Genomic DNA, 16598 nt, shown 5'->3' with positions numbered 1-16598 from the left:
GATGGAAAAAAACCAACACCATTAATCGAACACTGTTGTTAAATCCTATCTGAATTAAAGCTGAAAGTCTGCATGCCCATCACGTTATTAATGTTTGATGTAAAACTTTAAAAATTGTCTCACTGTCCAAATATTTATGGCCCTGCCGGTATCTGGTTTTAAATCTACAGAAACGTTTAGACAACAATATAATCTGTCAATTTTTATACAAGTCCTTGCTGCTGCAATACTCCCACATGTTTGATTCCTCTATTCAAGTTAGTGTACAATACACATGTAAAAACCTTGGATATTATTTGGACAAAATAAATTTAGGTCCTCTATTTGTATTTGCCTATATGCTGCCACCTCAGTTCTGGCAACATTCAATTATGGATTTAGATGGATTATAAACACAAACCTAGAAAGAGTCAATCCAGATAAGCAAGCAGGAATCCAAATTTTCATGTCCAGTGTTTTTAATCCTCAGGTTACAGGTAACAATATAGATATATATATGTAGATAGAGTAGATAACAAGGTTACAGCACTACTCAGTGGCTAATGTTCTGAACCATTACAACATTCAAGCTGGTTAGTAATACATTAAAAAGCCATGTTTCATAGGTATAATAGTTAGACCGTACATACACTAATTAGTATCAAGTGTACTCTGACTGATCTGTAATGCCCACACAAAAGAAGTTTAAAGGGACCTTAATGTTATTTATATATATTTTTTTAACTGTACAATCAAAAATGATCTTTGAGTAAATGCACATGTACAACTCATAGCAGAATTGGTAAAGCTTAAGAAAGTAGTATTCCAATGCATGTATTCATGAAAAGAAGTTAATACCACATGAATCAATGTGCAAGAGAGACCGAAGATTTAAATTAAAACAGCTTTGAACCACTGGGCTAGAAACTATTCATTAGCTAAAATTCCTCAGTAGGGTAATGTTTGCAAATGACTAGTTTTTTTAATTAGGTATAATCTACACCAGCCAGTCCTCAACCCCCGGGCCATGGACTGGGAGCGGTCCATGAGTCGTTTGGTACTGGGCCGCGAGAGTTGAGGCTCGGGTGTGTAATTTATGGTTTTCAGCGTTTTTAAATCGTTTTTTATCGTTATTTTTTTATCATTAACTCTGTTTCCCTGGGTCTTTTCACGCGTGTTATGAATAAATCTTTTTATTTTTGGTACCGGTACTGGTTTTATTTTGTTGCATTTATCGGCGACACCTTAAAGGCCGGTCTGTCAAAATATTGTCAGACATAAACCGGTCCGTGGTGCAAAAAGGTTGGGGACCACTGATCTACACTAAAGAACAGATCCGTACATAAGGCTAGTGAAAGATTTAAAACTTTAAAGTTATAGTGTGTACAATTTCCACCACTAGACTGCAGATAGCAGTTCACTGAGTTCTGCTTTCTTACCTCTACCAATCAAGTGCAAAATCTTAGCTACAGTGACTGTTAAAAGGCAAACAAGTTTTAGTCAGCCAAAAGAGTTTAAACAGATTAAATTTAGACTGTAACCCATAATACCTGCGGGCAGCTGGCATGTTTCAAAAACTGTTTGTGTAAAAATACTTTTTGGATACACTATATTTCAATAATTGAATAATAGACATTAAATACAAATGGATATGGTCACTTAAATATTTTGCAGTATTTTTCATTTTTACCCCAGAAGCACCTCAAAAACTCTTGCCACTATTGATCTGCAGAGAGTGTACTCTGATAACAAAGTGACTCTGGACTGGATCCAGCTTGGAGAGTTTCCCTATTGTGTAATCTGTTTGTCTACTGTTTACCTCAGCTGTCAATGCTGGATGAGAAGCATCCACCTTAATTTTTAATGTGCTGAAAGTGATTCAAAAATAGTCTCTGTGCCAACATAGTTAACTATGCATGTGAAAATGGTAAACAGCTTTTCAGGTGTTTAAGATTTAGCTTTATATTAAGTTTAAAATTTCAAAGTACAAGACAATGCTATACTCCTGTATAAGATTGTAAATACACACCTTAGCACTTTTAAATGATTGGAAGTTTTAGTTTTGTTTGGTCCACATGCTCATAGTTTCTATTGTTGATTTCCTGGAATGAGCCAGAATAATCATCCAGTGCCGATGACTTTTGCAAACTTCACTCTGTAGTTTCTGTATTCATTCTGAGTCAAGAAATTAAAATTTAAGCTTGCAGTAGTTTCTAATGAAGTGAAAGAAGAACATTCTCTAAATGGCTATACATTAGTATCTGAGTTAAAAAAAAAAAAAAAAAAAAAAAGTAAATTTAAAGATTTTCAGCACAAAGTTGAATTCCTACAATAAACACTAAGAGCCTGGAAGCTGTAAATTTCATGTCAAAAAATGAAATGCACTCTAGATTGTTTTCAATACGATGTGATTACAGTATGATAATTCTTTAAATATTTAGGGTCCCTTTAAGCTCCATCAACAGTCAACAACAATACAAGTACAGAACATGAACCACATCCTACTGTACACAATACTACGTCAGAGGCAGTGTGTGTTGTTGTGCCCGCTGCTGTAGAGGGCATGGAGGCTGGGCTGAACCCACTTTCACTTCAGTCAGTTCAAACAGAGAAAATTGTATCACTACTGAAATATCCGGATTCGTCATCCAGTTCCTGAATTTGCTGAAGTGAACAGCGGGTTGATGATGGTCCCAGGAGGCACGTTGGACGTGCAGACAAAGAGACTCTGGTCCGAAGTCCCATGATTGTATCATAAGTAAAGAAGTAAATAAAAATATATTGTTACATAGAAAAAGTCTTTAAAGTTCCTCTTGTTTATTTCCCCTTAACGGTCTGATCCCAATGCTCCCAGTTATAGCAGCGAGATTTGTGTTTTTGTGATGTATACTTTGAAAAGATAACTGCCCACATTGGGTTTAATAGCACTTTAACATGTACTGTACATGGTTTTCCCATTCACACAGAGAGAATATTAGATGATAATGCCAGTGTTCTTCATTACTGACATTAGTGTTGAAACCTCTGATCTCTAACAGAAAACTGAAATAGATGTCTCAATATTGTTATTTTTGTTTCACATTTTGTTCAAAAAAAAATATGTAGTTAGTCTATTGGTTCTTTAAAAAATAATTTGCTGACAAATATAAGTCGATACTTTTTCTTTATCTCTTTAGCTGTAATTTGGTTTAAGGAAATTTAAAAATTACTGCTCCAACACTGAGAGAGAGGCTTAAACAAAACTAAGGTTTGAGGTTGTGTCAAGCTTGGATTTTCTGTCTCCAACAGACCAAAAGCCAATTTTTAATTCATGTCGAACATTTAATGATAATGAGATATGTAGCCCAAATGGCTACAGTTGACAGAGGACTGCTAAAGACATCAAAAACATGTAAAAACTGTATAAAAATAAAGTTATTATTACTTTGATACACCAAAATAACATACTCACTAGATAACATAATTTACAACAGCACATCGATGTGATGACTGCACCATATTTCACATTTTTGGTATAAAGCAATATATCACACAACAGGGAACATGTCAATGCTAGACAAGGTGAACTAGATGGAGTGTAAACTCTGAGACCGAGCAGCACTAATTTCGTATTTGTGGCATCAGGAATGGCTTGTATTTTTTGACCCTGGATTAGAAAGCCAAACTAAAATGGCAACACTCATTTTAGAGAAGACCTCTGTTGTCCTTTGCTACAGTCTTCTGTGTTCATTTGAACTATGAATCATGCGAAGCTACCAAAGACCTTAAATAAAAATATAGAGCTTGAAGTAGCTATATCAAATCCCCTTCAATTAGGCAGGGTGCAAACTGCTGGGGGGATAGTGGGGGGATTTCTGGGCCAAAGCTAAAATATGTTTTTTTGTTTTTTTTACACTCCCTGTGCTCTTCAGCAATTACAACCTGGTTTAATTATAGATCAAATATATGAGTTTTGACTTTTAGTTTAACAATTAAAAACACTTCTTGTGAGATACCTTGTAAGCCACCATTTTTCATTTCCCTATGTATTTTCATTTGTTTATTTATTTATTTAATGTATTATTCATTGGTCTTTCTAAGTGTTAACATAAAGGTGATTAAGAAAAATAATTATTTCTTTAGCATTGTAAGTTACAGCTACCATATTACCTAGACTTGGCATTGCTGCCAGAACTTCTCAGGAGCTGTACTTGAAGAATATTACATAAACAACTGTTAACATCACTATACAAGCTTGGCTTAGCAGCAGAATATTAGATTTAATTGGTTTAACAAAAATACTGTATTAGGATAATGCACTACTAGTTATAGCATGAGTTAAGTGGTTAGTATATATTTATCAACATTAAAGCAATAAAACTACTGGAGCTATAATTAGCCACTAATTGCTTTGCTGTACTACAAGAACTATAGCTTAGCGGAAGATTAGCATCAATCTGCTTTGTTAGCTTTTAGCATGTTGCTAAAGGTAGCCCCATTTGGGACCTCAGCAAAAGCTGGGAAACTTACAGAAACAAAAATGTAAAAGTTGCTGTTGCCCCATGGGCAACCGTTGATAAAAGAATTTATTTGTTAGCCGTCTATCCATTAGCTTACATAACTACCAATGTCAGTTGTTAATGTATCTGAACCTAGCATTAGCCCTATTGATGTCAATCTAGTTTGTGCGTTTGGCATCTCTGAGAAGTTTGATGTGCAATAGTTTAATAAGTCAATGAGATTGTGAAAAAATATGAAAAAAAAGAAAAGAAAACCCACCACTAAATAACAGGTTAAAAAGGGAGCATTTGAACCTTGTCTTAGCCTAAGTGTAGGAAGTGCACTGTGACTAAATCAGAGAGTAATGAACAGCATGCTGAGGTCACAAACAGGTAAATGTTGGTTCAACAGTACTAGAATAGTTTAACCAATGGTGCAGCTAACAGTCATTTTTCAGTAGCCATTTTTATAAAAACACCACATTACAAAATAATGAAAACGCTAGAAGACACAAACACAACAGTGTTATTGAACAATGTACCATCAGTTTCAGTAAATTGAAGTTTTTAAGTCTCTATGACAAAAGAGACATTATGGGAGAGTCTGGTTAGTTAAAACTCGATCCAACAATCGGTTGGTTAAGTGAAGTGGGCGGGTCCACAGAGTTTGATGAAAAAGAAAAGATAAAAAGATACATTCCATTCTTAATAATTTGCCTTTCCTTTTTCCTTGAGCAGATTCTTCCCAGAACAGTCCTTTTTGGTTGTCCATGCTGTCCATCAAATTCCAAGGCTTCCTCCAGAATTTCCCAGACTTAGAATTCCCAAACCACAGTTCACACCTGCAGAGGACCGTTTTAGCACACTTCCAGGTTAAACTTGTACCTTCGTCAGGTGGATAAACCTCACTGGCCAGTTTCTGCACATAGACGGGCTTCATATAGGCTCAAGGCATGATGGACAAACTCATACTGCTCACCTGTCTGGATCATGCCTCCTCTACATAGCGGAAGAGAGAGACAGAGTTAGGAATGAGAAGCAAAACTATTTGTTTCAAACATGCAATAGGGATGAATTTAGTGCTGGCAATAAACCATAACACACCATCTGACTCTAAAGTGCAGACAAAGTCAAATTTGCAATTTATGTATCTTATGTCACTTAACAAGGCTGGGTGACATGTTAAAAATCTCCAAAACAACTCCTGATAAACTCAACAAATCAAAGTCATATTCATCCAATCATTCAAACTTTGTTATGATTACTAATAATTTAATTTAAATGAATTTGTATTGCATACATGTTTAAAAAGGTCCTCAATGAGCGCTTTAGCAACCACAAAGAGGACAAAAAACAACAACTAAACACAATCATCAAAAATGGGAAGGAAAAAAGCGACCACACAGAGAAAGAAAACTGCCAAAACCAGTTTAAACAATCAATGCAACACAAAACAACTACAGGACACCTTAAATGTCCACAAATGAGGAGAAAAAAAAAAAAAAAAAAAAAAAAAAAAAAAAAAAATCACAAAAAATAAAAAAATGTCCAGATACACATAAAATACACAATTGTAAACAAACCAACCAGAAAGAGATATAAAAAAAAATTACCACAAACTAAAACAAGACTATCACCAAAAGGTCTGAAACAACTGCAAGGATGTCAGACACACTCAATGCCTTCAAAGGGAAACCAAGAGACCACAGAGACTTAAAATGACCACAAAGACAAGCGAGGCAGCTTCAGAGTTTATGCAAAAACCATGTTTCTCAGTGACTAATGGTACTTTCTTACAAGAGCCAGTTAGAGGTTTAAATGTTGGCTTTTTAACACCCTTTGGATTGTTTTAATCATGGAAGTGAGGACCTGCAGGTCATCAGTAAAAACCTGCAGGAGTACACGTGTGTTACCTGTCGGCTCGGAGCTGGCAGGTGATGCCCAGTACATCCACCACTCCTTCCAGCTGTAGCTGCCGGCAGCCTATCGTCGTGGCGATGAAGCATCCCGTTCGCCCAATCCCAGCACTGCGATCAAACGAGCAGGGAGTCATTTCATAATTATTTATTAGTAACAGAACCGTCACGCTGTTGGTCAGTGTGTCAGTACCTGCAGTGGACTATGACTGGTCCCACGGTGGTGGCGGCCTGTCTGTCCGTCTCTACGTCAGTCATCAGCTGCAGCAGCGGCAGTGTTGAGACCGGGGTTTTATGGTCAGGCCACGATGTGTACCAGTAATGCTGCACAGAGCGGGTTTGGTTCCCACACTGCATACATGAAAACATACATGACGTATTAGTCCTGATTCTCAGCTCTGATGAGAACACGTTCCCTGCTGTGCAACGTGTACCTTGAGCGTGAGGCTGCGAGTGGTGTAGTGTTCGCACTCTCTGATGCTGTTCACCAACACTTCAACCTTCCCGTAGATGCCTCTTTTCTCCGGCCAGTACAGAACACACTTCTACAGAGGCAGGCACAAAGGCGGCATTCATTAACTTCAGCTCACTTTTCACTCCTGCTGAGCACTTTCCAGATCACTCCATTTTTGTTACTATACACTCAGCGCCCACAACACTTAAAATCTACCCTGGCATTAAGAACACGCTCTTTCTTTGCTTTTTAGACTCTTACCTCGTTCTTCTCCTTTAGTTTGGTTATCATGACAATAACTGGTGATTCCTCTTGCCAGGCCATTTGCCAGAAGTCATTCACCGTGTTCACCATAGGACCCTGAGTGGCGATGTACGCCTTATCGTCCCCCAAGTAACCCTGCAGAATGAACCAATCACACAGCAGGGTCAGCATCATTCACAGAATGATGAATATATTCCTCCACCAGGGTCTATCAGCAGCATTAGACAAAATCTACCAGGATTTCCCAAAACTTCATGAAGACATGCGCAAAGAAAGAACCCGTTACATTTTGGAATACATTCTTAAAAACGTAGAAAAATACTTGACCCATTTGTCTGCATTTAAACCATTTTTACACAAAGAAAAACGGCATGAAAATGTTAGAACTGTAGATTAGTCTAAAATAAAGAACCTGAAAAACATCATTAACTTTAAATTAGTTATTCAGCTGATCCAGTCGCTCGTATTCACCATTAAACAGCAGGTTAAATCTTTCATGGCTGTATATGAGCTAGTTTAATTGAACAGTGATTCAGTGTTCTCTCGCTGGCATGACCTTTAAGGCATTTATGAATAAAAACTCGTTTTATTTCAGGGTGCTCCTGCTGCTGTCGGTTTTTAACCGACATAACTGATAACTGGATCGGGATGTGGCTAGTTCCAAACTAGCACAATACTTTAGCTTGAGCTAAATGTGTGCAGAGAGCAAAAAACGGTGATGGTGCGTTAATGACTCCAGGTGGCATAACAAAACAAATAAACACACAAACAGTAAGACCGTGCCAAACTGAACTTCAAAAAAAACATATTTCATTTCTAAGCTTCAAATAAAAAAAAACAAAAAACTGCTGTGTTTCATTTCATAATCGCTGTTATTTTCATGTAATTTATGTGCTTACTTATTCTGGATGAATAAGATTTTTGGTGTGTGTGTGTGTGTGTGTGTGTGTGTGTGTGTGTGTGTGTGTGTGTGTGTGTGTGTGTGTGTGTGTGTGTGCGCGTGTGCGTGGAGTAGGACAAAGAAATTAAACAGCCTCGGTTGTCTCATGAGGTCCGCCGCTTTAAACTGTTTCAGTGGTGTTTCCTGACAGGAAGACAGTCTATTGTGTGGAAGTCTGAGAGCGACATTACAGACTTCTACAGGCAAATACTTTCACTGTGTAGGTCGACGAGGAGCCAGAAGAAAAAGAAAAGGCTGTTTACATTCCAGATGAGTGATAATGACAGCCTGCTTGCTGTTTTTTCTCAGGTTTAGAGAAGATTTAACAAAACAAATGTCATCATTAACTGGACTGAAAAGTTTTTCAAAACCTGAGTAAGTACTAAAATGTCTCCCAGAATAAACACAGCAGCCAAGAGCTAGAACAAAAAACAGGAAATACAAGTAAGCCAGGCAAAAAATAAATAAATAATACTCAGAGTACAATTTGTTGTTATGCAACTGATCTACAGAAAGAACATGAAAATACAGATGGAGTCGATCAAAACAACACAGACACAGCAAAGAAAACACAAAAAGCTAATTGTCTGGAAAATAATGAATAGAATTTTTTTTAAGAATAGAAAAAGGAAAATAAATGAAAACAACAAGTATGTTAAGTATTAGTTCATAAATCGATTGCTTGGACTGCAGGACAGTTTGTGCTGCTACCCACCCGTATGTAGTTAGCATTGATGTAGGTGCTCAGCAGGTCGTTGGAGCTCTTTGACTTAAGGATCACTCTGGAATGAGGGTCTAGGAAACATACCAAGGACAGGAGATGAGGACACAAGGAAAGGTACAAAGGAGAAAACTAACGAGAATAGTTTAAATTAAGTTCAAAAACATGCTATGATTTGTTTGTTTTTTTTTTTAAACTCCTGCCATCTAGTTTTTAACCTGCTTTCCCTGTAGGGAAGTCAGTCAGTACATCGGCCCCCTCGCTAATAACATCAAATCAGCTGCTAAAAACCTCAGTATCACTTTTAATCAGCACCTGAATTTTGAAACTCATGTCTCAAAGTTTACCCAGTCTTGTTTCCTTCATCTGAGAAATATTGTGTAAATCAAACTTTTACTGTCAGTCAATCATCTTAAACTTTTAGTACACACTTTAATTTTCTCCAATCTTGATTATTGCAATTCACTTTTCATATGCATCACTTCTAACACCTTATCAATGCAGCTGACCTCTCCAATCACCTAACCAGGGTCGTCTAACAGTCCCTTGCTATCATATTAAAACCAGAGGTGAGCTGTAGCTCCCAAACTCTGGAACCGCCTTCTTCAGCCTATAAGGTCACCTGACTCTGTTAGTTGTTTGAAATGTCTGCTGAAAACTTATTTTTAGGTTAAAGCTGAGGCTTCAGTATAGTCCTAAACAAGCCAATATATGATGACAGTGGATATCTACCTATAACATCTAGGGTTGGTAGAGTCCTATTGCAGGTTATGTTTTAACGTTTGGAGCACATTTAAGAACAACACAGAATGTGGAACAGAGGAAAGTCTCTGATTGACAGCAGCTCTAGGTGAGCATTCCTTTCTCTTGATTGGTCGGAAGGAAGGAACAGTGCTGTATTGATAACCCCGCCCTCCTCCCAAAGCACGGCTACACAAACCAAAAAGTAAGTAAGTGTGTGTGTGTGTGTGTGTGTGTGTTACATAATGTCTTAATCAGGATAAGTTCCTGACCGACAGTGTGAGAACAAACTGTGCTCAGAGGAAAATGTATTGTTCTGTCTGCTCATGGGGAAGAGGGAGGTGCGATAATAGCTGTCCTTGCGGTTGTTGGCCTTTGACACTAAACTCCGCCTACATAATAAAACAACTTCCTGGTTCAACAGGAAATCAGAGACTGGGATTGTTTTGGAAGTATTTCTGCTCCATAGCAACACTGAGAATACTCACTGGGCAATATGGTCTTATATCTGTTCTTGGTCCCATGATTCGGAATATCCAGCTCCTTGGGATCTATGAAGTTCATTGGGATTTCCTGAGATTTTAGGAAGACAAGTTTCAATTTTATGGCACATTTCTTACCCAGATTAAAACACAATGCACTTTACATGAGTATTATTTCAACTTGACTTGGTTAGTTAATGATCTTTGTAAATGAAGAAAATGCAATCCCTTTCTCTTCTCATTGCAAGAAACTGCCACTGATTTTCTCACATAGAGCACTAAAATTCATTATAAAGCTGTTCCATCTATGAACTTGAGGGCATTATGAAAGACTGCATGTAAATCAGCCCTTCAACATTTCAGTGTGTCCCATCAGAAACCCAACCAAAGCATGAAATTCGGGCTCACAGCGAACTCGGCGTGCAGCTTGTGGGTGTTGTTAACGATGTCGTGCAGCTGCTGTCGGGTGAGCGGCCGGCCGGCCGACAGCAGGTACTCCCTGGCTGCTGCCTCCCTGGGGGTTACCACGGCGATGTTAAGGGGCTCCACAGCGCCGAGAGCAGACATGTCCAACACCAGGGAGACATTAGAGCCACGTCTGCAGAGGAAGGATGGGAGGGAAGAGACAAAGACAGCTTTTGTTAAAAATGGAAGGGCTGATCACGCGAACGAGTTCCCTTCCTTCCTACATTTTTATTGCACTTCACTGGTTTGCTGGTTGAGTTTCAGTTTGGGTTGGTCAATTTTAAGGTTTTTCCTGACTCAGAGTTTGTAATTTGATAAACAAAAATCCCCCTTAATGCTTCAGACAATAATTTAACACAAAGAAAAACCAAAACTGGCTGAAAACAATTTTTGTTTACTTTATTTTACAACAGCAGTGATTTAACCTCGGCTCTTACTAAAAACTCTGTTTGGTCTGACAAACTCTTGCTTTCATAAGGAGACAACGCTCTTCCAGCTGATAACAAACCACCTAACCCAACATCAAAGAAGTCGTCGTGTTCAAAATGGTTTGCTCCATCTGACAAATCACTCACTTTAAAAGCTCAGTCTCATTCCTCCTGTACATCTTCAAACCAAAAATTCAGTTTTAAAATAATTAATTGCTGTTCACTGCATACCACCATCATGACTCCACACAATCTGGTTTTAACGTATGTAGGGGAAACCACCGCCAACCTCAGCAGGGTATATATGGTTCAAAGAAGGATTCATTCACTTCTGGGGCTCAAACCCGGTCACAGACAGTCTGTTTGATGAATTGTAACAAAAATATAGTCAATTATTTTACGTTCAGGGAATCTGATCTGTCTGGAATCTGATCTGTCTGGTGACTGACCATTTGCCAATTACAAAGTAATGCAATGACAGATTCCTGCAGCCTTGCTAATCAACAGCTAGCCAACAAATGTTAGCTTATTCGCTAACATTCAAGTCAAGTGCCAAGAGAACTCTGAATTATACATTGGGGAAACCAAACAACTTCTGCTTAAGCAGATGGCACAACAGGATTCCGAAGTCAATTATGACAAGATGAGGATGTGCACATGGTGGACTGGAAGGAGCACTGGGTTGACTGGGCTGACAAGGATGCCCATTTTTATGAAAAGGGGACATCTCTGAACCAATGAGGGGACCTAATGGTCACAGCAACCAAAAAAGCTGGGGCTGCAGCCATCTCCCTCACAGTTTGCATGGTAATTGCTTATGAAGTGGCGCTTGTGGCTCATGGTTAGGCACTGGAGCTGGTTTCAGTTATGCAGCTTTATGGTTTATAATGTAGGGAAACCTGCAGTCAGTTGACTGAAAAAGTTACTTTGATGAGTGATGAAATATTTCTTCCTGGATGAATATGCAGCATCCAGATGAACAGACAAACATCCACCTATTGACATGAAAGTCTGGTTTTATAAGACTCATTAAAACATGATTTCTTAATAATTCATGATAATTTTATGAATGTTTCAATTCAAACTGGAACTTTTTATACTTTGTGTACTTTGGTTTTACTTGCACATCTCTGGTTGTTGCCTTCTTGATATTAATTACATGCTGCATGTATTCTTCTGTCTAACACATAACCAGCCATGTGTTATATACATACTATATACACACTCAAACACACACACGTAGAAAAACATATTTAGTATACACATTCAGTAATGTATATACCTTTACATATTGTACATATATTTATTACTTATTAGATTAGCCATTTTTATATTTTGCTTGTTTTACATTATTGTATTTTGCACAACTCTGTTGCTTGTGAAGCTCGCACACAAGAATTTCACTCACATGTACTGTACCAGTGTACCTGCACATGTGATGTGTCAATAAAAGTGATTTGATTTTGATTTGATTTGGAGCGCTGCCATCCCGTCCAGCGCAGACATATCTGGCTAAATAACCAATGCATTTTACGTTATGCAAGAATCTCGTAATAATCCCTAAATAAACAAAGGAAATTCTTTATTGACAGCAGATTAATAACCAACACAAACTTCATGTTGAAAGAGCAGACCTGCTGAGCTGAACTCGGACATTTTCTGTGTCACAAAAGTGTCGGAACAAAAGGCCGAGAGGTACAGAAGACAAGGTGTGCTTTGATGGGGTTCATGTGGGTGGACTCTGACTACGTGTCGGCCAGTTTCCTCTCCAGGATGCTGCTACTTCCAATTTGTCTGATTGGCGATTGGCTGCCATCCAGAGTGGACAACGCACACACAGACACACAAGTCAGACACAGACACCGAGAAAAACATCCTGTTCTCACTCAGAGCCCGAAATCTTCCTTCCTTTTCTTACCTTAAGGAACACTGTGCGTTTAATTACCTCGCTCTGATGTAACCAGAACAAAATGGCCTCCGAGGTCTGACTGTGATTTAGCGGAAGACTTAGGAGCAGCAGATAAAGCCCTAAGTGCTCAACGTCAAGCTGAGGCGCACAAAGATGTTTTCTTTTCAGTTATGAAACTACTTAAGGGGGAAATGAGCCTCAGCCAAGTTTGAAGGCGACAGCAACTGTATGAAAATGTAAGTCGGCGTTCTCTCAACACGTCTGACTTAGAAAAATGAGGTCAAACTAATTTACTCAACCAAATCCAAGCGTCTCACGACTAAATGTGTCTTATGTAACTAATGTGCCGAAGGGTGACTTTTTAAGGCAAAAACGGATTGTGATATCATCATATTACTGAAACGATATGATGATAAAAACCTACAAAGATTTGAGATAAACTTTAGGCACACCTGCCAATGTTTGCCAAGCTTTTACTCTTTTAAGGTTTGTATTAAGATATTTATGATATCTAACAAAGGGACAAATTGTTGAAAAGAGTGAGTCAGTTTAAGTAAGTGCACACGTTATATGGCACAGGTTGGGAACACAAGAAGACCAAAACTTCACCAGGACTACGGATTCACAATCCTATCGCTTTAAATTTATTAGTAATCTGATAATTCGAAGGTAAGGTGGCAAATTCTTTCCACTCGAGGTCATGTTAAACGCCTGTCCACACAGAAAGTGATTTAGTTGTTGGAGAACGCTTGGAGCTGTTGGTTATCCGCTAGCAGGCATGCCACGCTCCAGCTGAGGAGGTAATCAGCAGGACTCTTTGGTCCCACTCAGAGTTGATAAATTCTGTAATAAGGGATCCACCAACTTCACCTCCACAGCAATTAGTTTGTTTACAAGGCTCAGAGTTTCAGATACTTCACATCAGACACGCCAAGGATTCTGATTTAGTGGAGAAGTAACCAGTAAAACTCCAGAGCCTACTCCTGCCTTGCCAAATATATTGCACTCCACTCGGGAGAGAAGTCTGCATTATGAAGTTGGAGGTGTCATTAATCACAGCTTTGTCAGCCAGAAGAATCTCCACTGCAAGCTGAAAAGGACTTGATTAGGTCTAAGGAAAGAAAACATCAGAGTTTGGGTTAAAGACGCCCTGTATAATCAGGAACTAGCCCTTTATCAACTCCATCAGACCCAGACAGCTCCTGGAGCGAGGTCTCGGCGCACACACAGGATGGACTGAGGGGACAAAGAGGGGTCGTTTTAAACTTTCAACTCGAGACCAAGAATAAAAATGCATTCATAAGAATCAGTTTATGACTGTGGAAACCTGAACTAACAATACACACCCCACAGCTCCAAGCCTGAGACAAGTGTGGATGTGTGTCCGACGGGACCCCTCTATTCATATAAACACCAGCCTAAGGACCTGCCGAGTCCTCTCTGATAGATATCAACACACACTCTACAGACTGATTACAGAGGAAACTTACGTGACTGTCTAAATGCAAGCCTTAGGTACTGATAAACAGGCAGACAATAAATTAAAATGGAGAAGCTGAACCCTTCACCCCTATAGTGAGGGGATCTCCTGGCTCCGCTCTGCGGTGCCCTCCAAAGCCACTTGTACCCTTAGAAGGAAGGGTTGCTGCAAATCACTTTTATCCTACGACAACATTTCTATCCTGATGGGAGCGGTCTCTTCCAGAATGATAACGCTTCTCTCCAAAGGCTACAAGGGCTCACTGAGTGGTTTGAGGAGGCTGACGATGATGCGAATCAAACACTATGGCCTTCAGAGTCAACAGATCTTAATCCAGTTCAATCCCAAATTTAACATCACAGCTATAGAGCAGCTAACACCATCAAAAGCAACAGCTTACAAAACTGTTTGCATTTTATAATCAGGAAATAGACGGTGCCCAGCTTCAAAGAGGTTTTTCTTTTTTTTTTTGCACAGTTTGTGTCGAACTTGCCTAACACATTTCTCGTGCTTCCAAGTTTTTAGTAACAGCGAGAGTAAATGTTAAGACTCCATGAAATGAGAAGACTGAAAAAAATAAACTAATCATGGATTTAATGTTTTCACCACACTTTCCACCTTGTGTAAGCACATCTGTTCAAAGGCTCATCGTGAGCACGTACACAGCTCAACACCTGCCTGCTCCAACAATCACAGGTTAGAGGTTACGCTACTCCACACACACACACACACACACACACACACACACACACACACGCGGCGCACGTTCTTCCACTCACAAACACTGTGAGTGCTCATTAGATACATTTCCATCTGAATATTAAAAAAAAACATACAGGCTTCATTGCCATTTGAAATTCAGTAGCTTTTTGATCTTACAGTATTTTATAATTAAAAAATTCCCATTTTAATATCATTTTCATTTATCCAGATTCCAGCTGCTTTTACATTGGACTGTAGATGTGTGCTACCACACAGCTGAAACTGTACTGAACCTCTACTGAGCGCACGTCAGTGTGACCGGGTCCTACAGTTACTAGTCTGGTTTTATTTAAGGTGATGTCTTTTTCAGGGACGGGCTCTCTTTTTTCAGTCCAAACCACATTCAGCACACGTCCAACAGAAGAGTTCAGGTCTTAAAGTGTGATGTTCATGTTTGGTACCGGTGTTGTTTCAACATGACATTTAAAATCCAGAAGAAATTCTCACCTTTCTTGAAGTCCTGCAGCTGGTTTCATCCTGAAGGGGGAGGGGCAGGGCTTCAGCTCGTTATTGGCTGTAACTGGGGTCACGCTGGGTGGGGGTGTGTGGTTGTTGCTACCAATAATTGGTACAGGTGTGGGGGCGGGACTATGAGGAGAAAATAGAGTAAATTAAGCCTAGACTGATTAAAAACTATCAAAGCAGCAAGCTGTGGAGCTTCATAAGATCATTCCCATTATGAACATCTGCAGATGTTATGCAGCTGAGAAGGCCCGACTTTTAATCAGATTATCACTTTATTAAAACTCAAACAGAAATTACCAAAGCATCATGGGAGATAAATAAAATAACCTTGGCAGAGGGACGACAGGTGGACCGAGGCGATGGCAGGCTGCGATTGGCTGTTGCTGGGGAATGGGTGTGGCTACAGCAGGCAGGAGCTCAGCTTGGACCATGCTTCCTGACGTGATCACCTGAAACACACACACTCGTTAAGTTGCATTCCTGAGCCACCTGGCTGTTTTAAGCTGGGCATACACTGTGCAATTTTTTCTGTCGTGTTATTCAGCTCCTGCTCAAACTATACGATTGAATCCCAGGGGTTCGTCGGTCACGATGCAGGGTCTCACACTATACAGCACAATGCTCTGATGCGACCTGAGTGCTCACACTATGCATCCATAACATGAAGCTTATAACACAAAATCTGTCTCTTGGTCTCCCTCTCTGTCTTTCACTCACACACACACCCACACACACCCACCCACCCACACACACACCCACACACACACCCACCCCACCATCAACTTTGCTAAATTGCTAATGAAAAACATTGATCAGGCAGCTGCAACTGAGCAGTAATGTCCATCCAACTCTTTTCACGGTTGGTGCAGTCGTGATAAATTTGTGAGGCCACACCGAAAAGGCTCGGATGAGCTTGCCAAAGTTCTACAAGTTGTGCTTTCATCGCTTGTGTCCAGATCACACGCTGCACTGCCGTGCTGCTCCGTCTTTCCGCTTCCATTTCTGTTTGCGCATGCGCATTGTGAGAGGCTGCGTTGACATCCACACGACGGCCGACAGGATTTCAAACAGGTTTGATTTTCTTGCGACCCTGCGATTGTTGATCGAGAGCTGG

At 39.5% G+C, this 16598-nt stretch overlaps 1 protein-coding gene across 2 annotated transcripts in view; it reads right to left on the bottom strand.

Annotated features, from left to right (window-relative positions):
- Nucleotides 1-450: 450 nt before the first annotated feature.
- The window catches only part of LOC134615647 (receptor-type tyrosine-protein phosphatase R-like), a 36184-nt gene continuing 20036 nt past the window's right edge, over nt 451-16598 (bottom strand). For both annotated transcript variants that reach the window (XM_063460220.1, XM_063460221.1), the window contains exons 7-16: nt 15812-15933; nt 15467-15607; nt 10384-10573; nt 9982-10066; nt 8747-8826; nt 7089-7226; nt 6808-6918; nt 6567-6724; nt 6371-6484; nt 451-5456 (exon numbers count right to left, since the gene is read on the bottom strand). In XM_063460220.1, coding sequence (XP_063316290.1) covers nt 5363-5456; nt 6371-6484; nt 6567-6724; nt 6808-6918; nt 7089-7226; nt 8747-8826; nt 9982-10066; nt 10384-10573; nt 15467-15607; nt 15812-15933 — 1233 coding nt within the window. In that variant the 3' untranslated portion in view covers nt 451-5362. The remainder of the gene's footprint in view (nt 5457-6370; nt 6485-6566; nt 6725-6807; nt 6919-7088; nt 7227-8746; nt 8827-9981; nt 10067-10383; nt 10574-15466; nt 15608-15811; nt 15934-16598) is intronic.

This window comes from Pelmatolapia mariae, linkage group LG17 (genome assembly GCF_036321145.2).
Source record: "Pelmatolapia mariae isolate MD_Pm_ZW linkage group LG17, Pm_UMD_F_2, whole genome shotgun sequence".
In the NCBI taxonomy this organism is placed as follows: Eukaryota; Metazoa; Chordata; class Actinopteri; order Cichliformes; family Cichlidae; genus Pelmatolapia; species Pelmatolapia mariae.
The sequence above is the reverse complement of the archived record's forward strand: the minus strand, read 5'-3'. Positions and strand labels throughout refer to the sequence as shown.